The sequence below is a fragment of the Glycine max genome, chromosome 19, assembly GCF_000004515.6.
Source record: "Glycine max cultivar Williams 82 chromosome 19, Glycine_max_v4.0, whole genome shotgun sequence".
Classification (NCBI taxonomy): domain Eukaryota; kingdom Viridiplantae; phylum Streptophyta; class Magnoliopsida; order Fabales; family Fabaceae; genus Glycine; species Glycine max.
In genome coordinates this window covers 38,744,582-38,770,435 of record NC_038255.2, presented here as the reverse complement: position 1 = coordinate 38,770,435, position 25,854 = coordinate 38,744,582, and the positions used below count along the sequence as shown (strand labels likewise).

Below are 25,854 nucleotides of genomic sequence, written 5' to 3'. Positions count from 1 at the left end.
GCTTCTGGAAACTTTTATCTTTATCTTTTTTTATTTTATTGCACTTCTAGATTCTTTAGAGTTGAATTTGATAATTCCAAAAACAAAAACAAAAGGTGAGGGAGATAGAGAGCGAATGAAATTAGCTGGCTAATTAATCTGTATTCATTTCAACGTCAATAAATACTTTAATTTTTGTTTTATTGACGACTCAAAGATAATACCAATGTCAATATTTTAAAATTTTAATTGAACTAACCGGTTATTAAACAGATTAATTCATGAACTGATTTTAATTAAATATTATTTGATTTAATTATAATTCAATCATAAATTTAATCAGCTATATCAATCGAATGATTTATTGAAAAATTAACCACTTCAATGTATAGTTCAGTTTTTAAAACACTATAATCGATGTTAACACAATATGATCATAACATAATTATTGATATTTTATAGTACTTTATTAATTAATTTCTTAAATATTATCCTTAATAAGACAATGAACAACAAATTCATTACAAATACACCTTAAAATGAAAATGAATTTGGTAATAAATTTTAAAAGGCTGGTTAGAGAAATTAAATTAAAAGCTAATTAGAATAAGACAAAAACTATACTTTTTTAAAGTTGATAAAAACATTTTTTTTACATATTAAGGGAGATAAAAACTAATCTTAATGACAAAAATATATTATTATATTATGTTTTATAAAGTAGGACTTTAGATGAATTAATAATCAATACTAGTAGTATCTATTAGCAAACTTTGCACAAGAAAAATGGTTAGCACAATCAAATTAAAAAAAAAAAAAAAAGAAGTAAAAATCACATGGAGCAATGAATAATTGAATTGGGGATGAGATGAGATTAGAATAGAGAGAGAATGTGGGCATAGTGTTACTTGTTGACCAAAGTAATTGTAGCTTTGTAAAGGTTGCAATGGTTGAGGTGTCTTGTGTGTGACTTTTAAAGGTCATTGTCAAATGTTTCTGTCTGGGTAACTTGAACACATCCTTTGTCTCTTCATAAATGGTGTTTGACAATGTCACCCTCTTATCTTCCTACCTCCATTACCTCATGCTTCCTTCACCATTGCGTAATAAACCACTTTCAAACATTTCTTTATTTAAAATAAACTTTGCCTTTGGGATAGGAATCATAGGATGGAAGGAAAGTTCCGACTTTGCGGTTTTGCGGTAATAAATGTTTATTTATACCTATCGGTTAAAACTAAACATTTCTTATTCATGGGAACAAGTGAATTTAATGTTTTGGGGATTTTTAATGGGCAATAATGATGAGAATATTAAATATACAAAATATAATTTAATGGGCGTTAAAGATTAAAAATATTAAATACAGAATAAAATACTTAATGTCATATTATATTGTTATACTTTAATGATGAAAATATTGAATGCAAAATATAATTTAATGGCCAATAAATATGAAAATATTAAATGCAGAATAAAATAGACTGATACTAGTACAATGTTGTTAAATTTCATTATAATATTCGTTTTAGGTTATTTTAATTAAATAAAAAATAATAAATAAAAAAATATTAATTTTATAAAATTAATCGTATATCATCATTAATTTATTTTATAAATTTTATTGACTATTATTAATATCATGAGAATATTAATGAAAAACATAATTAATATTATATTAAAAAGTTAAAATGATAATTATTTTACAATAATATTTTTTCTCTTACACAATAATTATGATGAAAAGAGGAAGTAATATTTTTTTTAAATTCATTTATATCATCATTTATTATATATTTTCTTAATTTTGTACAATTTCCTTAGGTATGCTTATAACATATTTCAAAAAATTTATACAATTAACTTAGTTGTATTTACAATGCACTTCAGAAATATTAATTTACTGTTACACCTCTAATTTTGTGTATGTATTAATTTTTTATAACAATAATTAGACGGAATGGGATTACTCAATTAAAAAACAAGTTCAGTGAGTCAATTAAAAATTTAATAACTTAATTCAAAATTTGGTAAAAGTACAAGAACCGCAGATAAACCTATTTACTTTGAAAAGGAACTCGATGATCGGATAATTCATAATTCCCCTTACAAACTCAATTGACAAAACCCTCATGATTGATTACTTTTCAACTGGTAAAAGATCGTCCAAGAATTGCAATACTGAATAGCAAAACTATTAAAATAATTGGAAAAAGTAATACTTAAGGTAGATTAAAATAGAAACATCGTTACAACATCTAATCTTCTCATGTACTTATAAGGTGGAGAAACATTGTTGTCTTTCACTTTCAAGTTACTTATATTACTTCATAACTCCCAATTTTTATTTTGAACATGTGAGGTACTGAGAGCAACAAGGCATAAATCGTCTCACTCCATGCACTCGAGAATATAACTTCAAAGTGTGGAATACCTAAGAAACAAACAAGCAAAAAAAAATTATTCAAACAACCTTCAGCAGCAACAGTGACAAGGAATTATTTAGAGTACGGTTGCTTCGTTCGAGGCATTATATAGTGTATCGTTCAAGGTCTTCCGACATAAGTTGCCTAACAAGTAACAACTTCAAATTTGACAAAACATTTATGCATGCATTGCTTTGCATTATCCCACATTATTTTATGTACCGAAAAAAAGTTATGAGAATCAAATTGAATATTGAATTAGGAAAGCTTTCTACGTCATGATGCAATCAGTTTGCTGAGTTTAAGTCATATAATTAAGTTACATTTAAATCGTTTTGAACTAAATAATATTTGAATCCGTCATAACAAATTAAATATCTTCAGGTTTCCCTACCCTTTTATGTAAAAAAACAGTTAAGAGAAATCTGTCCTTAAAAGTTAAAACAAATCTTAGTATCATAATAGATGAATCCTTAACTCTTGACTAAAAAATACTCTAGGTTCATTAAAAAAAAAAAAAAGAATACTAGTGTGTACTAAATTTTTATTTTGCTTAGATGTTTAAAATAAAATTAAAAACTACACAAACATTTATGTAATAGACGGCATTTCATTTTAATTTATAATATAAAGTTTTAAAAAATTATTCCAGTTACTGAACGTTTCATTCTATATTACAATAAATTTCAATGATAAAAAATACATAACACTAAACATAATTTTTACTATTGTTATTAATGTAATTGTCTAAAAAAATAATTAGTTTTATGCTTTTTTGATGTGATTGTCTAAATTGTTTTTTATTCTAAAAAACAGTTTTATATATTTTTTTAAATGAAATAAATCCTATCTGCTTTTTAAAAATTATTTATTTTAAAAAAAACTTTTTAAAAGTTTAAATAAATGGGTCCATTGAAGCATTTGTAAATAACTTTTGCATCACTTTTGTCTTGAGTCATATAATTTATTCTTGGTATACCCCTATTTAATGTTGATATTGTCTTGATGAACAACACATAAAACACATTCTTGATAATCATAAAGGCAAAATCAATTTTGATAATAATTTTCCAAACAACATTGTGTGACAATCAATTTTCTAATATATACTATTCTAACAAAAATCAAATTGCTGCAGACTCATGTTTATTGAAAATCAATTCAATAAATCACATTTCAAAATCAATTCTACACACATTCATACACGCATTTACTCACATCCTTTGCGAGCAGCTTATGCATTTGGACATGGAATTTATAAACGCACATATGACATAACTGATGCATATCCAAACATACGCTATAATAAGATAACATGAAAAAATGTTAAAAAGTGGGTTTTTGACTTTCTTAAAACCCTTACACGGACGTGTATGAGGAAAAGCAAGGAAAGAAAGAATAGGCTAACTCTTTAAAAGTCGTGCAATTAATTTCATATCCTCCTTGATAGTTGTTCCCATGCCATGCCAGTCTTTATTAACATTGGGCTGCACGCTAATCCCTCTTTTCTATTCAAGCAAAATAAAAACACTTTCCCTTCGTTTGTTAGCCCCACGCTTTGCCTTTATACAATTATACAAATTAAATTAACCGTGGTTCCACATTTGGAGGTTGTTAAGTGTGTGTTTAAAACCATTTAAGTTACAATGATACCGGCTATGTGTTGAAGAGGAGGCCAAGCCTGTTATGAGCCCAACACCACCAAACAAGGTCCAAACCCAAATGACTGACAGACTATGAAGTTTTGCAAAAGGGACTATGCTTAACGCAGTGACAATTGCTGCCTGTTTGTGTAGTCAGTTATAGAATAATGCTGCTACAAACATACAGGACTAATCTATTGCATTTTTTATACGTTCAAGAACTAAATTTAAATTTTTCATTTTTTAGAGATCAATTTGTAACTGCTTTATACTTTCAATAACTAAAATGAGTATTTACCTATGAAGATAAGGGACCAACTGAATAATTTAGCCAATAAAAAATACAATTAAACAAAAAAGAAACCCTCCTGTATGGTCTCGATGATATAGAATCCTAGGAAACACGTGGAGGAAGCTTGCATTGATGAAAGTGCATACAAAAAATCCACATGCGTGTTTATACAACTGCTAGTCTTCATGTTCATGTAAATTACAAAAACATTTAAAAGATTTGAATACAGCTCATGCAGCCTCTTTGCAAGCTCTTTATCTGAACTCTGAAGAATGATCAATGGACATAAAACTGATTAATACTGTGAACTATTAAGGAGTTACTGTAGCATTGCGCATGCTCAGCAAAGCTATCAAGTAAAAAGATTGAAAATACAAAGACAGCATTGTATGTGCATAAGAACTATAGGATTTCTTAATAGAAAGGTACATCAGATAAAATCAGATTAAAGGAAGGTTCTTGTTTGGCATTACCGATTGAGTCACCCGGAGGCAAGGTTCCTAATTATTCTTTGTTGAAAGGTGATGAACTTTTTGGATATTTGAGGAAATTGTAACTTTATAATTTCCTAGGGTCATTTGGTTTGAAAAAACATTTTCTGCTCACTTTTAATTACAGAAACACCACCTTATTTTCATTTTATTTTCTGTTTCCAAAATTTTTGTATAGGAAACATTCACAGCTATTTAATAAAGCAGATAGAGAATCCTTGTTCAGTTGTTCTACATTTCTCTTGGTACATGACAATGGATGTTTTTGTGTACAAAGGAGTATTTTATTGCATCTAAGAAGAAAAAAATGGAAGAGAGAACATGGCAGTGCCCATTCACTAGTAACAGAAAGATACTCTTTCTTGCCTCATATACTCATGTATACTTGAATTCGTAAGGTCAAAGAGCTAGTTACTTAAAAATAGGTCTTCTGCATTCAAGGAACATAAAACTTACCTATTTTGGAAGAACCTCTTTATGTGCCATAAATGAGAGAATAACATTCCACACCAAAGCAATAACATTGGCAGCAAGGACCTGAAATTATGTCCACATATTTTAAACTTAACAATAGCATTAAAAAATGTAGAAGCAAATCTAAGAACATTGAAGAAAACTGTAGATGCTATGGTCAGTACATACTAACAACAACAAAAGTGATAGGCCCCTAGTCCAGGATGTGGCCCAAGTAAATAAGCCCAAAGTGTGGAGAGTGTATGTGAGGAAGAATAGGAGAGCGGAGAGACAATGATGAGGTGGCAGTGAGAGAAAGAGAATGAGGATGGATGGTGAGGTATTCTGTTATAGAGGGACATGGGGGTGAGTGAGGGGGATTTTTATGATTGTGCGTATCATTCTGTTAGGCAGAGAATACATCCATTCTCTGAGTAGAGCTAGGCTCTGTGGGTAGTAGGTTTTTCCCAACTGCTATTTCTCTTATTTCATCAATAACATACACTTGATTCCTTTCCTTTTTCTCTATTTATTCCTATTTCTGTTCATCTATAAATCTGGTCTGCCTCAAAAAGCAAGTGGGTGGTATATTAAAAAATATCCTTCTGCAAGTGTCAGAAAGCATAACCATAGATACCTCTATTTCACTGATTTCAGGCATTTGAGAACTTTTCTCAATAAAATTAATTCAAGATCAAGAATAATTCTGAGTACACAGTAAGTTTGTGCAAGTGAATGTTTGGTTTGAATAAAAAAATTGGAACTATGAACTGAGAACCCTTGAGACACCTCGTCAACCCACTAGGAAAAAGACAAACAACTCATTTTCATGTGATAATACTAGAAAATCAGGGGCCAACAAGATGCATCCCAAAGAACCAAACATGTTGCATGAAGAAGAAAGAAATGTCAACAAAAAGTTCATTTCTTATGTACATTTTTCTATTGTTGTTCAGCTAAAAACGGATAACAAAGGTAGGTAGTATGAGAGAGAAAGAGTATCCATTGACAGATCATTAAAAGCAATTGACTTAAAATAAAATCGCGGTGCATTCAAATGAATTTGAAGAAAGAAATTAAGAATTGATCTTCAATATTAAAATGCCAACAGGTTTCAAGAGTGATGAACATATTTATGGTCAAGTCAAATCCCCAATGTAAATGAAGCTGCCAGTCTAACCTGAAATTGTTGTGGAACAAATCTGAAGTTGAGAAATTGAAAAGGTATCCATAGTTTCCAGTTTGCTAGAACTGCAGAAAACCACTCCTACAAAATGAAATTCCGGGGGATGAGTATATACTAAAAAACATGACAACAATGAAATACCACTCTTTGAACACACATTTTTACAAGCACGTACAAGTTAAACAATACTGTTTACACCCACCTGTTTAAGCTTGGGTACAGCTCGTGATGGGTTTCCCTCCAGTGTCACCAATGTAGATAAGAAAACTCCGATGAATATGGGTGAAAATAAGAACTGTGAAAATATTTCATAGCATTCAAAATTAAATTATTATACAAGCACGAAATTAATAATTGATACAAAGTGGTAATAGACAGTGGATTGGAGGACCAATGGGAACATCCCACCTGATCAAGTACAAGCCGTAAAAGTGCACCTGATGCTCCAGGAAGTGTAACCAATTTACTCAGATACAAATACCTATAGATTCAAAGCAAATGTCAGGAAAGACAAGGGAATGAGACTTAATAATTATTGAGCCTTCATCCAAACTCCTATGACCATGATATGTGGAAAATCTCCTAAACATAGACATCACAAATATCAAAAATCAATCTTCATTGGATTCTTCTGATAATATTCATTAGGGGAATGAATAAATATTTACAATATTATTAAAAAAAAACTACACCCAGGACCTAACAACATATTACACTTATTATTACTGCCATTGGGATTTGCATTATTTAAAGTATTATCATTTATCACATTCATAATTAATAGACTATAAACAAAGAGTCTACTTTCAGGCATACCAAAATAGATTCTAGGGCATTACCAGAAATGCAGTGTTGGACCCACTAAAGCAAAACCAAGAAAAGTAAAGACAAATGTCCTCTTGAAATCCAGTGACGGCACTTGGTCTATCACAAGCTGCAGAAATAAGTTTAAATTTATTAAAAACAAATTGAACATATATAAATGAATGCATAGACATACAATTCTTTGAAAAGTAAATTAAGTATTGGCCTAAAAAATAATCCATTTAGAATCAAATTCAAATGTAATGCCAAGTCAAGCTTGATACTATAAGCAAAGAGGATAGACCAAAATGTCATGTAATCTAAGAGATAAAAATTCAGATATCAAAAGAAAAAAAAAAGGAATCAATTTCCCACTAATAAATTGTGGAAATAAAAGAAGATACATAAGACATAGACATAAAGTAGGGCATCCAGTAGCCCAGCTCTTGTTGAAATCAGAGCTTAATATATTGCACGTATCTATCATCTTAAAGACTATCAGTTTGTGTGACAGTAGTTCAGCAGTCTGTCACCTCTGTAAAGTAATTTAAGCCAGACTATCTTGAGCAAATGACTGGCAGGGCTAAACATGTTTATATTTCGTTGGAAGGTAATTAGCAGTAACATTGCCCCGCTTAGAGGGAGTCCAAATCAATGTATTAATAACTTAAAAACCAACCCCACCATCAAGGCATTGCTTTTCCTGAATGTAGCCTAAACTCAATGTTCAAAATATTTTCTAACTAGCACTTTCAGTTTATGGCAAAATTATCATGAATGTTCTAAATAAATGGAGCAAATCTAATGCTGTTTGGCTTTCTTTAAATGTCGGTTCCATAGTCTTCATTCATAATGTCACATCCTTATTCCAAACCACTCTTGATTCCACGAATTTGAGCATAAAATCTTCCCTGACGCTCTTAAATTCTAGGGGAAACCTCGCATAGTCCAGTACTTTGGTCCACACACAAAGTGCAAATTAACATAAAACAGAGCAGTTAAGCCATGCTCAAGTAACATAAAAATAAAATAAATACTCTGTTCTATGCAAAAATTGTCTGTATGTATATCATACATTTTGAAAGTGATGAGACATACCAAAACATTTTGAATTAAAGTAATACCTGACAAATCAAATCTCCAATTAGATTCAAAATTGAAGATGTTAGAGCTTTCACGGCAACAGGGTATTTTCCAAGAAGAGCCAAGTACCTGTAGTAAAGCCATGTTAGATTTTCAACAGAAAGCTACTTTCAGATGTGTGTATTTAGGTGAGCATTGACCAAATTGATTTTGAAGTGACGTGATTTATGTTTGGATATTTTTATTATAAAAACAAGTTAGAAGCAAAACTCAGTATGAAATTTTTATCCAACGCAAAAGCTACCTAGAGTTCCTTCAACTCAGTCGATTCCTCAAGTGTGAAATTAAACATGTGAAAAATTACATAAAATCATGTTAACTAGTGTTAGTGTTTCAACATGATTCTGGAGAATTCAAGGTGGAACCAAACACGGACCAAGTCTAAGGGCAAGTTTGGTTAACTGTTCAAAAAGTACTTTTGGGTGCTGAACATATTTTTGGAGAGTAAGCTCAATTTGTGACATGTTTGGTTACCCTCAAAAGTATATATACATGTTAAAATTTTGGCGAAAACTAACAAACTAACGGACTAACGTTTACCCGATAAAAAAAAAAAAAAAAACTTATTTGAGTCAAACTTAAGTTTGCAAACTTTAAACCACCACACATGCAGTAAGAGTTTTTTGCACACAGAAGAACAATAAGTGGCCCTACACTAAAATGAAGGACACATGACAACATAACGATAGGAAGTAGGGTATATGTTAAGATTTATGAATTTTGTTTACCATGACAAGAAGGACCACTTGCCTCCTCCATCGCCGGCGCCGCCAGAATTGGGACCGTCAGAGCCTCCGCCTCCGCCGGCGCCGCCATGTGGGCCGTTTCCGCCGGAGCCATCGTTGGAGAGGGCGGAGAGGCGGATGAGGGTGGGTTTGAAGGGGGTGGCGGAGTTTTTGAAGTTGAAAGGAAGGGATTGAGAGTGGAGCGGAGTGAGAGTTTGAAATTGTTGAAGGCGAGTGGTGTTTTGACGGCAAAGGTTGAGGGCACGGGGCGAGAGTAGGAATTTGTGCGCGTGAGCGCACATTGCTCCTCCATACACCATTTTTTTTTTCAATTCGAGAGGGTTTTCTGCTGTGTCGTGTCTGTGAGTCGATGGATATGTAATTTTGTGCAGACTCACTCACTCACTGAGCAACTCGGCGCCAAACAGTGAACAGGCTCTATGTTTCATTGGAGACAAGAAAAAACAAATGCTGCTTTGCGCGTAAGAATCATAATAAAACATGTGTAACCTAATGATTAACACTACTCCTTTCATATGATACTAATGATAGGATAAATAATTATTTTTTTTACTAAACATAAAAAATGATTGATAAATTTGTTTATGGAGATTAAAATTTAAAATTTAATTTCTGAAAGTGTAAAAAATATTACAAATTTATTCAACGGTTAACTTTCATCCGTTATCGTTAATAAAATTATTTACAAGACACAAATGAACTAATTTGTATGATTACCAATGTGGTCATACTGAATAAATTGGACAAAAATATCAATAAGTTACTATTATTAGACCTAAATGTCAGTAATTTTTTGTTGGACGAAAATGTCAATAATTTTTTAAAACGAAAATGTGAGTAATTTTTTTTGAATCAAAATGTCACTATGTTTCCATTGAACAAAAATTTCAGTAAATTATCATTATTGGACCAAAATGTCATTAATTTTTTGTTGTATTAAAGTGTCAGTAATTTTTTATTAAATATAAATGTCAGCAATTTTTTTTTGGAATTAAATATCAATATGTTTCCATCAGACTAATTTGTTAGACCTCAAATTTCGTTTCATTTAAGGGTAAAATATAATTTTAGGATAAATTTCTCCCAAATTTTGAATTTTAATCTTTCAGGGACAAATTTGTTAACAATTTATGATGAAAATGACTATTTACCCTTTTTATTAGAGACTCAAAAGATGTGACTCATTCTTAAATTTGTGGAACTGATAATATACATGTGTATAAAAAAATTGCGTAATATATATATATATATATATATATATATATATATATATATATTGCTTTATTAAAAAAGAGTCATTTTTTAAATATTTAGTTTTAATATTTGCATACATATTATTTAATTTGTTTCAAAATTTAAAATAATATAAAATACCCAAAGAAAAGTGTTCGATGACATCAATTGGAATTTTATTAGAAGAAGTCTCTTATTTAATGTTTAATATTGTATCATATTTCAGTTTTGTGTTAATTTTTTAAACGTTTTATATGATCATATTATTATATTTGTTTTAATAATAAACATTTGAGGTCTAATAAATTAGTCTAATAAAAACATATTGATATTTAGATTAAACAGAAAATTATTGATATTTTAGTCTAATAATAATAATTTATCATTTTTGTCCAATGGAAACATATTGATATTTTGATCGAAAATAAAAACTATAGACATTTTGATAAAAAAAAAAATTACTAACATTTTTGTCCAACAAAAAATTAGTGATATTTAGGTTCAATAACAATAACTTACTAATAGTTTTGTCCAATCCATTTAGCATTGTCACGTTGGCAAGTTAACGTCCGGATAAATTTATCACTTTTTACACTTTCAATGACTAAATTTTGTATTTTAATATTTTAGGGACAAATTTATCAACGATTTACATATTCAGAGACGAAAATAACTATTTACCTATAATCATAACATTCTTTTAAGGAATTTATTATTTTTTATGAATTTTTTTTAAAAAAAATTAGATGTATTATTTTTTTTCTAAATATCCTTACTTAATTGTTTATTCTCATGAAAAACAATTAAGTAGATAGAGTGATAAGAAAAAAAATAATTTTGAAATAATAGTACAAATAATAGACAAATTTAATGCAATTAACTACTTTTCATAAAGCATGTGAGTTAGTTAAAAGGATTTTATAATTAAGAACAAAGGGAGTATAAAATAGTTTTATGCATTTATCAAATCACAAATCTTGATATGTTTAGATAAATTTTCAAAAATTAATAAACTTATCATAAATAGAATTTATGATTAGATATTTTTTCAAAAAATAACAAACTTATCATAGTGTTTATGATTAGATAGCAATGTAAAATTACATTGTTGAGCATAACTTTTTTTCACAAAATATTAGTAGTTTTTTCCCAATAAAGGTTATTTCAGCTAACAAAGAACAAATTCATATATCCAAATGACATGAATTCAATTTTCGTTGTTAATGTGATAATTTTGTTAATGAGTAATTTGTAAGTATCTTTATAAGTGCTCTTTACGTCTTCGGACTTGGTTTGACCTTGATGAACTCATGAGGTCCAACTTACCTAAACTTTTTAAAATATTAGTAATTCTAGTTCATTCCTTAAGAAAACGTTTGATACCAGAAATTTTTTTTTCATATGCTCGGAAATCATGAATCAGCCAATCATAATTCTCAAGAATCATCGATAAATTGTGTTTGATTCATCATAAATATTCTTAATTTCTAATTATGCAAATTTAATCTTTCAAATAATAAAATTATATAAATTTAGTCCTTTTATTAGTTTTTTCATGATAAAGCTTTACATGCAAAAATTAGAAATGAAAATTACAAAAGGTTAGTAGGGGGTTTGAATCCCCACTCTTTCTCCCTAATTATAGTACCATCACCACTAGGTCTAATTTCAGTTAAATATATAAATAAAAATTATGTTATTTATAACGTAAACTGGAGACCAAAATTTCACATATGCTTATTACAACTAAATAGATTAGTTATCACAATGAAATAAATATGCAATTTAAAAGTACTGGTGTTGAACTTAAAATAAACATTTTATATACTTTTTTTTTATCAATGTATACAAATTAATTACATCAGAGCTAATTGAAATGATGAACTGCTTTTTAACAATTCAAACGTCATGAGAACTAAAAGTAATACATAAACCGATAAACCTCCTATTAATTTTTTTTCCTAGTTGAATTCGTTCGAAAAACAACAATACAACAACATCAATCAGAATAATTTATTTACTTTAAATGATAAATACAACAACAGTAATACTTATTCATTTTGAAAAAACCAGCCCAGACTCAAAAGTCAGCTGCCAATTTCGTCATGCAAGCCATTCTTTCTCCTTATAATTGTTTCCTGATGTGCAAATTTTCGCTTCCGCATCTCTCATAAAACTCCATAGCATTGACTACTTAATGTTTTTATACACATTTTATAATCTGTTAAAAAGTAGTAACTTTGAGTAATACGTTTATACGCATTTTAACTATTACTTTTAATAGTATTTGGTTTACGAATAGTAGTGAAGACATACACTATGGTCCAGTCGGATATGTTTGGAAGTTGAGTTGTAAAAGAAAATATAGGAGATAACAAATATTTTAAAATGAACAGAAAACTATATTATATTTATAAAAAAAATTAACATCATTATCAAATTAAAAAATATTTGTTAGAAAATAAAAAAATCGACCTCTCCTTTCCTTTCTAAAAGCTAAACCCTCATACATACCCTAAGAACATCATTATCTACAATCTACAATTATATACATATGCATCCTAGTCACTGCATAAGCACTTCAAATTCAAAATATAAGGAGAGGAAGAGAAGAAAACCTTCATAACTATCATAGCCATAGACTTCTTCAGATATTATTTGCTAGTTGCATTGCACCATCATTTCTTAGTGCTATTATCATATTCATTATCATACATACTGAAACATAGGTCCAAGCATGATTGTACACAATCAAGCTAACTAGAAGCACAGACAGGAGTCACAGATGCTTGCCTAAGCTTCAAGAAAATAAAGGTTCTAAAGTGAGTTATCTAAACTTTGGTCAGCATCAAACTGCTTGGGAGAGCAATGGTAACACCATTCATTTTAGCAAGTGTCTTTGCAATCACCCTAAACTTCCTCGGGTCATCTTAACTACATGGCTCCACTTACCACCTTTTAGAGAATCCTGCTGGAAGATGACATAATCAATCAGAAAATAGTTTCTCTTTTCTAAAATTGATATACAAGAGTGATTAACAGTTAAAATTTTACTTCAACCAACGTAATGAAATCCAGATCATTCATCATCTCAATATATACTAGTTGGGTGATCTCTGACCAGACCAAAATTCAGGTTCCATAAATATTGTTCAAAGATGATCAGATAAAGGACTCACATGGTTCAACCAAGGGAGCATACTTTTCTTTTTGTAAGTGTTGTTCACCTATAAACAATTTTTGGGTGGGGCCGGGGTGATTCTGTTTAAGCTGTATTATACTACTCAAGCTATTCAACATGAACGTGGGGAATGATATTAAAATTACCATGCCCTCCAGTTTGTGCTGTTTGAAATTTCTTACCCAAGAGTACAAAGAGAAATTTCTTACCGAAGCTTTAGGCAAAGCCACTAAAGCAAATGCTCCAAGAGCATGACATGTTAACATGATAACATCACCATAAGGCCATTTAACAATAAATGTGAGTTTGAAAAACATCACAACAGAAAGAAGACTTAGAGCACTAAGCTAACCAACTGGCAGATAACACCATGAAATTTCTGAAATTCCACACTTTTCAACATGTTAAGAGTTGTCCTTAATTTTTCATCTGCATAATATTAGAAGACAAGTTCAATATCTGATGAAACAAAGGCTATTTGAAGTTGAAATATGGCTGTCTGAAACAGAATCAAGAATTAAATATTATCCTGTAGGAATTATAATGTGACACTGACATCAACATTATCGTTGAAAGACTTTAAAATCAGAAGTACTGTAGTGTGTAAAAGGTGATTTCACTCATGTATAAGTTGACTTGAAGCAATGAAATTACTTAAGAATCACTATAAGAACAATCAAATATTGATACCTATAATGCTAATTGCTAAAGTCTTTCAACATTTATCAGCTCTTAGTGTGTACACTGTTAAAGTACTTTATTATTCATCAGCTTTAGAATGCATTAGTCCTTTTGTCCAAAGGCCTAAATCAGAATGGAATATTTAGGTCTTTCAGCTAACTGGCATCCACTTTCACTTGGTCATTTGATTTCAAAAAGGATGGATTAATTATGATTAGCAGAAAATAGTGAATACAAATGGAACAAATTTGATGAACAAATGAGGAGAATGACTAAATGATAACAATATCTGTGATGACTCAAACTCTAACCATGAGGTTAATAAAATGTTATAAGAACTGATCAGAAGAGTGTAGTCCAATAGATAAATAAGCAAGGGGAAGCATAAGGCTACATAAGCCCTCAAATATTGAGTAATTCATCCAACAAGTTTGATTTAGTAGAATAGAAACCAAAGACAAAACATTGGGTAAAATATTGTTGTATCCTGTTGGGGTGCAAAGTGCATAACCTGTTCTGCAGTGAAGAGGTAAAAAAGTCTGAAGTCCCTCCCTTTCTTCTTGAGAAGATTTTCAGCACACTTGATCTTCCCGATGTTATAAGCCTCTTGTGCAAGAACCTCCATGAATATAAAAACTATAGAGCTCTTGCACCGGATGATTCGCAATTTGAAATTGTATCAAAGGTAGAAAGAAAAAGTGGAGGTACAAAGAGTAGAGTATAGGGGCCAGGGTCCTGTGAGAGAGAACCAACTGGACAGATGTAAAATGCCTTGATGGTAAATGTTTGTTATTTGAGAGCGAGCTAGTATGCATGGAGAACATGCAACAAGCAGGAGATTTCACATCTTTAACAGAATGCAAATAACAAACATGGCAATTGGCAAGTGGTGTATCAAAATCAACAGAATGCAAATAAAACATTGCACAGGATAACAAAAGTAGAAGGCAATGAACTCAATAAGCCCAATACCATGTTAACAATTTCTCCAATTGATCAAGGGGATCTATTCTCCTCACATTTCTCCAAGAAAGGAATCACCCAATCTCCTTGTCTTTCACCTTCCTCATTTACTTCACAGGCTACAACATTACTCTCTTCCTTATTAGACTCATCACAATCTAACAATAGTTTGGTTTTCCTACACCCTAACAACACAAGATCCAACATATTCCTACGCGTCTCATACACGGGATTTGGCTCAACCAACCCCCCTTTCCTATAAGCTTCCCTAAGAAAAACAGTTAGAGTCTTCCCTTTAGTAGATAAGTAAAATATACCAGGGTGCCTCAGCAGCAATTCACGCACATTAACTTCGACACCAAAGTCCCTCCGAAAATGAGCCAGCTGATCAACCTCGACCATCTTCTCCACAGTCAAACTCAACAGCTCATGAAGAACAGCCACAGCCCTCTTCTCGTACCGTTCGATTCCTCCACACGTCCTCACCCGAACAACCTCTTTCCTCTCGTAAGGCTTGGCGTAAGGAAGCCTCTGCCAATTCTTCAACCTCTCTTTAAACCCTCTCTCGAACTTAAACCCAGTTGGGAAACTAACGGGGAACGCGAACTTGGTCTCAAACTCACTCAACCACTTCTCAGAGTACTCCTTCTCCCTCCATTCCTCAACCCGAGCCACCGCCAATTCGGCGTCCCAATCAACCAACGCCACAACCTCTAAATCAACCAATCTGAAATCCGCACTATACTTGCCAAGAATGGAGTCTCTGAAATCCTCAGGGAGACCCAATTCTCTCTTGAACAACCTCAAGGCGTGCAAACGAAGAGTGCCATTCAATGACATCATTAACAGCTTCTTTACCCTCTTCACAGCCTCCGTTTCTTGCTGCTTAACCACCAGCCCTTCGAGCAAGATCAACTCTTTCATCCTTTTGGTGATCCTGCAGCACGTGTTTTTTCTAAAAGGGTGGACGAACACGAGGAACACGTGGGGGTATTTGCGGAGGAAGAGCCCCACGGGGATGTGGAGTCCGAGGATGTTTCGCCAGCGGGAGAGGAGGGTGAGGGAGACGAAGGGACCGCGCTTGCGCGCGGACATGAGGTGGTGGATTCTGAGAACAAGGTCGAGTCTTTTGAGGTGGGACATGAGTTTGTCCAAGTGGGGGTCTCGGACTCTGTCCTCTAAGCGGGTTTGGGCGGAGACGGTGGGTTTCTTCCATCGCCGTTGGATGAAGAGGGTGAAGGGGGAAGGGGGTGGAGGGAAGATCCTGTGTTTGAGGATGCACGAGAGGCTCATGGGATTGTAATTGTGCAGTGGTGAAACGTGGATTCATGGTTGTTGATGCATTGCGCTGATGCTGTGTCGCACAAGGTTTTGCTTTGGGAGTTGCAGAAGATGCTTGTATTAGGGAAGCACGAAGGGTTTATGCAGCAAGAAAAAAAAGAGAAAAACGGACATTAGGAGGTTCACACCTGAAGAAGGCAACCCATTTTTTGGGTCCGTTTGCAAAGTGAAAGAAAATTGAGAAAAAAAAATACGTATAACATTTTTTTTTTATTAGAGAGAAAATGAAAAAAAAAATGAAGAAAAGTTAACTTAACAAATAATTATTTTTCTTTCACTATTCGTCAGATTTAAATTTCAAAATTTTCTTTTTCTTTCTCATTTTCATTCCTCTCTACAAACAAAGGGTTTATGTCTTTTTTATAAATTTACAATTTAAACAAACATTTTATATTCTATGCATACCAATTCTGCAGAAAAAATAATAACTCTATACATACCAATTTGTGAAAAGTCAATCAGCAAAAAGAAAAAACGATTTGTGAAAATCATTTTCTTTTGTCAACAACAATACTTGTGTGATTAAAAACCAAGGGATATCTTTTTGTTGAACGATACGCTTGAATTGTTGTAAATATGTGATACTTGAGTTTGATTTCGATAAATACAATAAATACTAGCACTGAAAATTTGTTCTATATATACTACATACAATTTGATTAATTTTTTTTACTCAATTTTATTATGTTTCATCTTAGTGTAGTTAGATTCAATTTTTTTAATCAAAGTTTCGAACTCAAACTTTATAGATAATTAAAGATATAAATATAATTTAAAAGAAGGATTTTATTTTTAAAAAGTGGGCAATTGTAAACATTAGTAATCAACGTAGCTACTAGCATGTAATGAACAAGCTACTAACATGTTATGGGTTCATATTTCAATTATAACCTAGTGGGAGGGGATTGGATAATTTTATAATTATAAACATAGTTATAAGAATAGATCTAGAATAGATCTGATTGAGATATTAGGGTTATGGTTGAACTAATAAATCACTAATTGACACATATGACTAATCTGCATTAAAAGAAATAAAAACTTAAAAAAATCTAAAAATTCACTACATATAAACAGAATTATCATATCAAATACCTAAAACAATTAAGTGTAAACACTTATTGAACACAACATATTAAACAAGTAATATTGAAACCAAATTAACAATTATATCACAACAAAGTAAAATGTGCAACAAAAAAGAAAACATAGAAGGAAGAAATCATGATTGACAGCATAATAAGAAAACATCATAATTTCTAAGCTTGTAAACAAAAGGAGATGGAAATAACAAATGTTTGACGACGTTAGAGGATGACATTGATGGTGGTGGAAGAAAATGTTGTCAATGACAAAGAGTGAGGATAGAAGACCTTTAAGGTTTTCGAAGGAGTGAGACAATCAAGCGCAAGCCTCATCTTTTCTTTCTTTGTTTTTTTAGTCATTAATGTTAAAATGACGTTGTTTCGAGTAGTTTTAAAAAAACTCCATATTCTAGGAAGTGTCTTTAATTTAACCACGCATTGGATCATTGATTCAACCATTGTGGGATCACACATGATCATTTGGATCAAATCGAATTGACTACATGATTAATTTAATATTTAATCTCACAAGGTCGGTTTAAGTTTTGAAGTATGATGTGAACTATTAAATTTTTAATTTTATTTTTATCAAGTAAATAATGAATATTGCTTTTTTTTTCATCAAGTAAATAAGGTGAAGGCCAAGGTGAACTATGACTTTCACCAGTATATAATGAAGATTGCTATTTCAATTTATGTCTTTCTTTTTCACCATTTCATTTGCTAGTTTGCTAGCTACTCTACATTTGCTCACACACATGAACATGAAGGTGGACTGGATGTCTTAATTTCTTTTTCTTTATTTATTTGGGTTGAAAGAAAGAAGAAAAAGCGGGAAAATGAACAAGAATTTTACACTGAATCCATTCCAAAGCTAAAACCCTACTTCTCTCTTTCTCTCTCTGTCTCTCTAACGGGAACCAAACATGGCTTCCTTCCCTCCTCCTGGTTCACTCACTCTCTGCGAAGTCAATCGTGACCTAAGTAAGTATTGACTCTCTTTCTTACTTTTTACTGCTTCGCTTCTCTAACTATAAATTTCTCTCTCCAAATCTGCAGTCACCGTCGACGCCCTGTCCGACGATCGAGCCAACCAAACCTACGGAAAAATCCTCGTAACTATTCGCATCAATACACATTTCACAATTCCCACGATTTTTCACTTCCTGATTTTATTTATTAACATTATTGATCTATTTATTGATATTAGGGATTGGTGTTCAGTCCCGTCCCGTTTCACAATCTGGAGAACGACGCTTCCGATCAGGAAGGTCCAACAGCGACGGAGACCGCTGCCGGAGAAAGCGTTCAGAGGAAATGTCCGGTGGCACTCTTGCAAGGGCTTGTAAACAACTATCTCGGACGCCTCTTTTACCCTAACGATGTATGCTATGCTTAATTCATATCACTGCTTGCATTACAGTGTAATTTAATGTGATTTTATAGTGTGATGTGATGTTATTTGAATGCTAATTGTTGTGCTGTGTAGGTGCATTTGTTGCCGGAGGTTGATCTTCAAGGAGTAAGCTGGCACCCTAATAAGCATATAATTGCTTTTATCTCTGCCCCAACACAAGTTTTAGTTCGTGATTACCAAGAGTCTGGTACTGTACTTGTTATGATCGTGAGACATGTTATTAGCAACTTATTTTAGGCTTTGTTTGGATAAATTTCTCAACACACACTTATAGGAGAAGAAAATAAAAAAGTAAAATTAAATAAGCTTTTCCTATAAGTTAAAATTAGCTTATGTGTAAGGTAAAATAAGCTCTTGGATAAGCTAAATGAGAGAAATTCTATAAATCAGCTTATACATAAGCTAACTATAACTTTGGAATTTTTTTTCATTTTATCACCTTCTTTTCTTATAAGTGATCATTGAATAGTATACTCATTGTTATTTTTGTTGTCGTGTTATAGACGTGTTTAGTAAATTCTGATTGATGCTTTGACATTGTAAATAGAGGGAAAGGATCCAAGTATTTTGACAAATGAGTCGCAGAGAGATGCTAGAGTGCTGGAGTGGAGGCCCAATGGTGGGAAAATGCTTGCTGTGGGTTGCAAGTGAGATTTTGTCTTTGTGTGTAGTTGTTATGACAAATGCAATGTCAATTGGTTGAGAATATGCTTTATTGTTAACTGGAATTGGGTTTACTGTTGCAGGGGTGGAATTTGCATGTGGGCTGCTTCTTATCCTGGAAATGCTGCATCTGTTAGATCTGGAGCTGCTTCCTTTTTAGGAGGTTTGTCTAGAAGCTCAGGGAATCGGTATATCCTGGTCGATTTTCTTCGTAGTCCATATGATGAGCATGTTAGTGCTCTAAGTTGGAGTCCAGATGGAAGATATCCTTATTTATGTCAAAAAGTGCTTCTTATTTTCGGGTTTTGCTACGTGTTTCCCAAATATGATATGGTTGTTCTGCTTCTTTCTTTTGTAATAGAGGCTGCTGTATGATTGTAAATTGCTTTCCACAATTTACTAGCCATGGTTGCCAAATGTACCAGTTTAAGGCATAAACTTGAGTGGTGACAATGATGGGCAATTTGAAAATGCTGCACAATTTTATTGTATTTTTCACTTCTGATGTTGTCTTTTGGTTACTTATGTGTGAATATGAAAGTCTAATACCCCCCTTCTTCTGTTAAAGTCATGAATTTGTGGTTTGTGTTGCTTGATATGGATCTATTATAAGTTTTTCTTTCTTTCTTTTTTTTTTTAAAAAAATTCACAATTTTTTATGAATATTAAAATATGATTTCTTAATTAGCTATTTATGGAAGTAGGTTTTAGGCAAAGTCAGTGAGTTTTTGAGATAATTTACTCTCTCCACAATTTCACTTCAACTTTGAGTTTGACAAACTTAATTACTTTTCTATATAAATTTTCAATTTTTCTGGGTGTCTATAAAAACCGTACAAGATTCAGTAGGAACCTTATTGGTATTTTATCTCTGATTATGACCAATGCAAGAAGATATTTACTTTTTAAAAAAAAAAATTTAAATTGCTTGTACTCTACCGTTATTTCTTAACCCATTTTCACATACTTAGCATCTGCTTCATATGAAAGCTCCTCGTTCACTGTATGGGATTTTGCTCAAGGTACAAAGATCTTTTTTCCCTTAAGTTGTTTTCACTTTACTTTGTGACATCCATTCGAATTTCTGAATTTCTGGTTAGGTGTGGGAACACCCATTCGACGTGGATTAGGAGGCATATCTATGCTGAAGTGGTCACCTACTGGAGATTACTTCTTTGCTTCAAAATTGTAATGCAAAATGCTAAAGATGAATTATTTATTGAACATGTACTGTTTATTCACAACCTCGTTATTATGTTCTCATACAGTGATGGAACATTTTATCTTTGGGAAACAAACACATGGACATCAGAACAATGGTCATCAACTAGTGGTTTTGTCAAGGTATATGCAGTTTACATTGATGTTTTGATGCTCTTTGATGACCTATTTATATTTTATAGTAAGATGACATTTAGTCCTTAACCTTTGCTTGTGTTTTGATATGTTTGACAATATGTTGATACTGTAAAAATAATTATCTTCAATAGTATGCTGTGCTAAAATTCTTCAGTTGGTGCTTAAAATGTAAGAGCCGTCCAGTAATATACTATTTTTTTTTTATTTGGGGTGATAATGTTGTTTTTTTAATTAAAGATGAATTTATTTCCAAGAAAGAAAGTCCATGGTGGGAGGATGGAATATCCTCCTCCTCAGAAGAAACCATGGAGAAGATCATGGATTAATAAAGTGTTAGGAGCTGAATTAACATAGATGAAAAAATAATCTTTTATTGCAATCTATCCCTTTTTTGGAACAGTGGGTTCCTAAAGATGAAAAGGATTATAGAACAAAACTCAGGTCTTTGAGAGCCTGCTCTGTCATATAACCAAACATCACTTTGCCATAAAACTCCTATTTATGGTAACTGTATAGCTGTAACAGCTCTAACTATGTAACTTCCTCCTCATGTTTCTTTAGTTTTGGTCCACTTGAATTGGGCCCAACACAAAACTTTTCAATTCCCTAACATAGCATAGGAATTCTTTAAATGAACTCATGCTCCGAACAACATATAAACCAATTAAGAATCATATTTTATAGCACATCAAATAAAAACACGTCTTATTCTTACCACATTTCCACCCCTCCCCCCCCAAAAAAAAGAAAGGGAAAGGCATGCATATGACTATTTGTATTAACTGACTTCTTAAGAAATATATCTCCACAAACTTTGCTTTGTTAGCCTGTATGGTACTACCAAAACCTGTAAATCTAGTTGCTGTTGAATGTATTAGTGGAATCAAAGAGTTCAAACTCACTTTAATACAAACATGGCATCAAAAAGTTTATCCAGGGACACAAAAGATAGAATCAACTAAGGCTGGAAGATTCAGATTTTATAATGTAAGCGACAATAAGTGTTAAAATTTTGTATCACATTGTGGCGCTGTAAAAGAGAGGTGATTGATCTTCCCAAAGAGAAGCTTCTAGAGCATGATGTTATAACCATCACCCACTTTAATACAAACGGCATAAAAATGTTTATCCAGGGAATTGATCTTCAGATATGTCTTTTTATCTTATGAGTTATTTCCTTAGCCTTCTAGATTTATAACCTAACATTTTTTTACAACAAATAAAGCATTTCCACCCAGGAGGTTGTGGATAAGAAATTCTCATAATTGGGAAACGTACAACGAGGAACTAGAAAAACTGAGGGTCTGTTTGGTTAATGTGAAAATACTTATATAAATATTTTAACGGAAGTAGTGTAATTTTTCTTGTCTGATAGGTGTCGAATAATACTTGTATTGATCTGGTTTCTACTTTCAATTATGTGTGATCAGGGTGCAACATGGGATCCAGATGGGCGTATGATACTTCTTGCATTTTCTGAATCGTCAACTTTGGGATCTATTCACTTTGCATCAAAGCCTCCGTCATTAGGTATGTGACCTTTTCATTCAAAGATCTTATGTTAATTTGTTTATTGTTTTTGTATCTTGCTATGCTAACACAGGAGTTAAATTGAAAAGGGAAAATAGAGAGAGGGATATAGAATATATTTATTATTAAGGTCTGGTATAAATGTGACAAAATCTCTGAACTAACAAGTCTATTTATAGTGAATGCTGACCACAAAATGGCCATGACGAATAGTATTGCTCTTTTACCATAATAAATTTTGTGAGTTGGTTGGAAAAGGGAAAAGATTGATTGAGATGGAACAATGTAAAATATATTTCCCAAATGCACTGTCTGATTGTAACCAAAAATCTCCATGCTAAAAACTATGATCTTGAAAAGCACATATGCCCTCTACTTTGGGTGCACTACAAGTAATACATACTCTACTAGAGAACTTCTCAGAACACTGAACACATTATATTTATCAACAGAAACTATTAAGTTGATTGGATTAGTGAACTGTTGATATTTGAGATGTGGATTTATTATTAAAATGTGTATAACTTTTGGCATATACGTATTAGGAGAGTCAAACATTGTAAAAATTATGTCAAGTGTTAAGAGGGAAAGTTATTATTGGTTCATGGTGTACGACTGAAAAATTCCCTGTAACAGAGTGGCAGGAAACTCATTTGCAAGGAACTTAGGGAGCTTGCACATGATATTAACTTCATGGAAGAATGCAATGAAATTTTGATCTGGTTATTCTTACAACTGTTTGATGTCCTAGTTTTAACTTAAATTCATACTTCCCTGTTCAGTTCATTTTTAATATATGTGGTTGTAACATTCATGGTTTGCAATTTGTCAAATTATTTTGGATTTTTTTCTTTCTGAAATCTGATATATTGATAATTACTCATTGTTGACTTTTCAGATGCACATTTGTTACCTGTTGATTTGCCAGAAATATTATCATTGACAGGCAGGTAGAGATGAATTTATGTTTTTGTGTTCAATAATTCTTTGAATGTTTGTGATCCTAAAGTCTTATCATCATTTTAAATTTCTTCTGATCAGTTTCTTAGGACTGTAATAACATGCATTTTTCATCATCAGCTGTTTGTCTTTTGTTCTCCTGGTCTCTATAATAATGCAATTCTGATTCGTATGCTTGAATTAAAGTGGGGTTGCAGATCTCGATTTTTGCTATTGTTGGAAAATTGAAACTGTGGTTATTGGTTATATTATTTCATTCAGTCAGGGAATTGAAAAGATAGCATGGGATAATTCCGGGGAGCGATTGGCTGTGTCTTTTAAAGGTGGAGATGATATGTATAGGGGTCTGATCGCCATATATGATACAAGAAGAACTCCTCTTATATCTACATCATTAATGTGAGTTCATGGTTGAAAACGGTCCAGTTACTGGTCTCTGTTATTTTATGTCCAGTTTCTCTTTGATTGTTTTAATGTTGGATTTTTTTTTTTAATTATGCATTCTATTATTTTGCCAAATTATATGTTTTAGTGGATTTATAAGAGGGCCTGGTGACAAGCCAAAACCAATCTCATTTTCATTTCACGGGAAGTTTAAGCAGGGACCATTGCTTTCTGTGGTGAGTTTCCCTTGAATTTTCTTATTTCTATTTTCTTTTTCAAATCAGTTATCTATAATAGAAATATGCCTGTCATATCATGATTAATTAATTATAGATGTCGTTCTATGACATTTTTCCTCTACCGGTAAAACTAAAAGAAAAAAGAACATGATTGAAGTATTAGTGTTAGTAGATAACCCGATATGTCTCAACTGTTCTGTTTCGGTATCATTTCTTACAGCACACATTTTAAGTTTTGTATTTTTTTTTTCTTCTGCAGTGCTGGAGCAGTGGGTTTTGTTGCACGTACCCCCTCTTATTTCGTTCTCATATGCTACCATAGCAAGGATTTCTGTGAAATTTTGTTGGTTGTATACGATTTGGAGCAAGTGGACGTTGACGTTAATGTCTTTTATTCAATTTTTTTGGATACTTTATGGTCTTCTTTACCATCAAAATAGGATGGTAATAGGATTCTGACTCAATGGGTATCATAATTAATGGATGGGGTATTTATTCATCACATGCCTTTGGGTTTTGGGTATAGTTTATTTACTCACATAATTTTGTAGAATTTCGTACCATCCAATTCTATCATACTCATTTATTATATTTTATAATTAAAATATGAAAGTCTAATTTAATTTTTTCAATAGTTTAATTTATATGTATGGTAAGTGTAAGATATATTTATATAGTCATATAATAGAAATTTATCATGTGTATAACTTTTTTTAATCAAATTTAAAAAATTTATTTGTAGTGCTAGATTTGGATTATCTCTAAATGTTTTCTATGATTTTATATATTTTAATCGGTTAAAATGTAATTTTATTTTTTTTTTATTTTTGTCAATCTTCAATTTTGGTCTTATTTTAAAATTGAGACATTAGTTCTCGTATTTAATAAAATCAATAATTTTGTTTCTTTCATCTAAATCAATGGGTTAACTCTAAAAAATTAATGTTGGCAATTATAATTGTTTTTTTAATGAATTGAAATTTATTTTATTAAAAAAGTAATCTTTTAATGGTGATTAAAAACTGATTTTTTTGGGTAAGAAAACCCTTGATTTTTCTCGCAGGACAATCAACTTCGGCAAAACGTGGTAATCACAATTTTGAATCTCTGTCGAATCTCATGCGGTGAATCCAAACCCAAAATTAACATTAATGAAATATATATGATTTTGATAATTATTACATTATTTATATAATTTAATATAAAATAGAATTTTTATTAATTTAACTATTGAATTATATCTACGTATTACTAATATCATTTTATATGTGAACAAGGTAATAAATGAAGGAGATATATTTTAAAATATTTATATTAGGTCGACTTTAATTTATATGAATGAGATAACAAATAATTTTAGATTAATATGAAAATTGACATATGCGATATATGTGAAAGAAATTTTCAACCTAACGATGAGTTTTAAGAAAGTATTATTTAATTGAAAATTATACAATTGTGTAATAATTATCAAAGTTATATCGGTGTAATTTAATTCTTCCTAAGAGATATCAAATTATATTGGTGTAACTTGATGTAAAATGTGATTTTTATTGATCCATTAATTGAATTATATTTATATATCATCAAAATTGTTGGTGTCAAATTTTGTCAAACTTAATAACAATAAGAAGGTAATTAAATGATCCATATTT

At 31.5% G+C, this 25,854-nt stretch overlaps 3 protein-coding genes across 8 annotated transcripts; 1 reads left to right on the top strand and 2 right to left on the bottom strand.

Moving 5' to 3' along the window:
- Positions 1–4,349: 4,349 nt before the first annotated feature.
- Positions 4,350–9,672, bottom strand: LOC100790392 (protein sym-1). The gene is made up of 8 exons (XM_003554046.5): positions 9,146–9,672; positions 8,399–8,486; positions 7,310–7,404; positions 6,879–6,951; positions 6,673–6,765; positions 6,465–6,551; positions 5,288–5,368; positions 4,350–4,605 (listed from the first exon to the last, which is right to left on the bottom strand). The coding sequence occupies exons 1-7, from the start codon at positions 9,460–9,462 to the stop codon at positions 5,288–5,290; spliced, it is 834 nt and encodes a 277-aa protein (XP_003554094.1). The 5' UTR covers positions 9,463–9,672; the 3' UTR covers positions 4,350–4,605.
- A 3,356-nt stretch (positions 9,673–13,028) lies between these two features.
- On the bottom strand, positions 13,029–16,736 carry LOC100789857 (protein ROOT PRIMORDIUM DEFECTIVE 1). 6 transcript variants are annotated; one of them, XR_005889885.1, is made up of 2 exons: positions 13,576–16,735; positions 13,029–13,367 (listed from the first exon to the last, which is right to left on the bottom strand). XR_005889885.1 is itself a non-coding variant. In XM_006604242.4 (2 exons), exon 1 carries the CDS (start codon positions 16,512–16,514, stop codon positions 15,255–15,257), a length of 1,260 nt encoding a protein of 419 aa, XP_006604305.1. In that variant the 5' UTR covers positions 16,515–16,736; the 3' UTR covers positions 13,029–13,364; positions 15,231–15,254. The 6 variants fall into 6 exon arrangements, 3 of the variants coding, with proteins under 3 accessions (XP_006604305.1, XP_006604306.1, XP_006604307.1); XR_005889884.1 differs by having other exon boundaries at positions 13,029–14,006; positions 14,770–16,735; XR_001386676.3 differs by having other exon boundaries at positions 14,770–16,735.
- A 1,617-nt stretch (positions 16,737–18,353) lies between these two features.
- LOC100808599 (aladin) lies at positions 18,354–24,698 on the top strand. The gene is made up of 14 exons (XM_006604240.4): positions 18,354–18,631; positions 18,707–18,762; positions 18,858–19,031; positions 19,137–19,251; positions 19,612–19,711; positions 19,811–19,990; positions 20,691–20,749; positions 20,828–20,915; positions 20,996–21,071; positions 22,517–22,616; positions 23,515–23,566; positions 23,838–23,975; positions 24,109–24,196; positions 24,459–24,698. Exons 1-14 carry the CDS (start codon positions 18,574–18,576, stop codon positions 24,519–24,521), a joined length of 1,347 nt encoding a protein of 448 aa, XP_006604303.1. The 5' UTR covers positions 18,354–18,573; the 3' UTR covers positions 24,522–24,698.
- Positions 24,699–25,854: the final 1,156 nt, after the last annotated feature.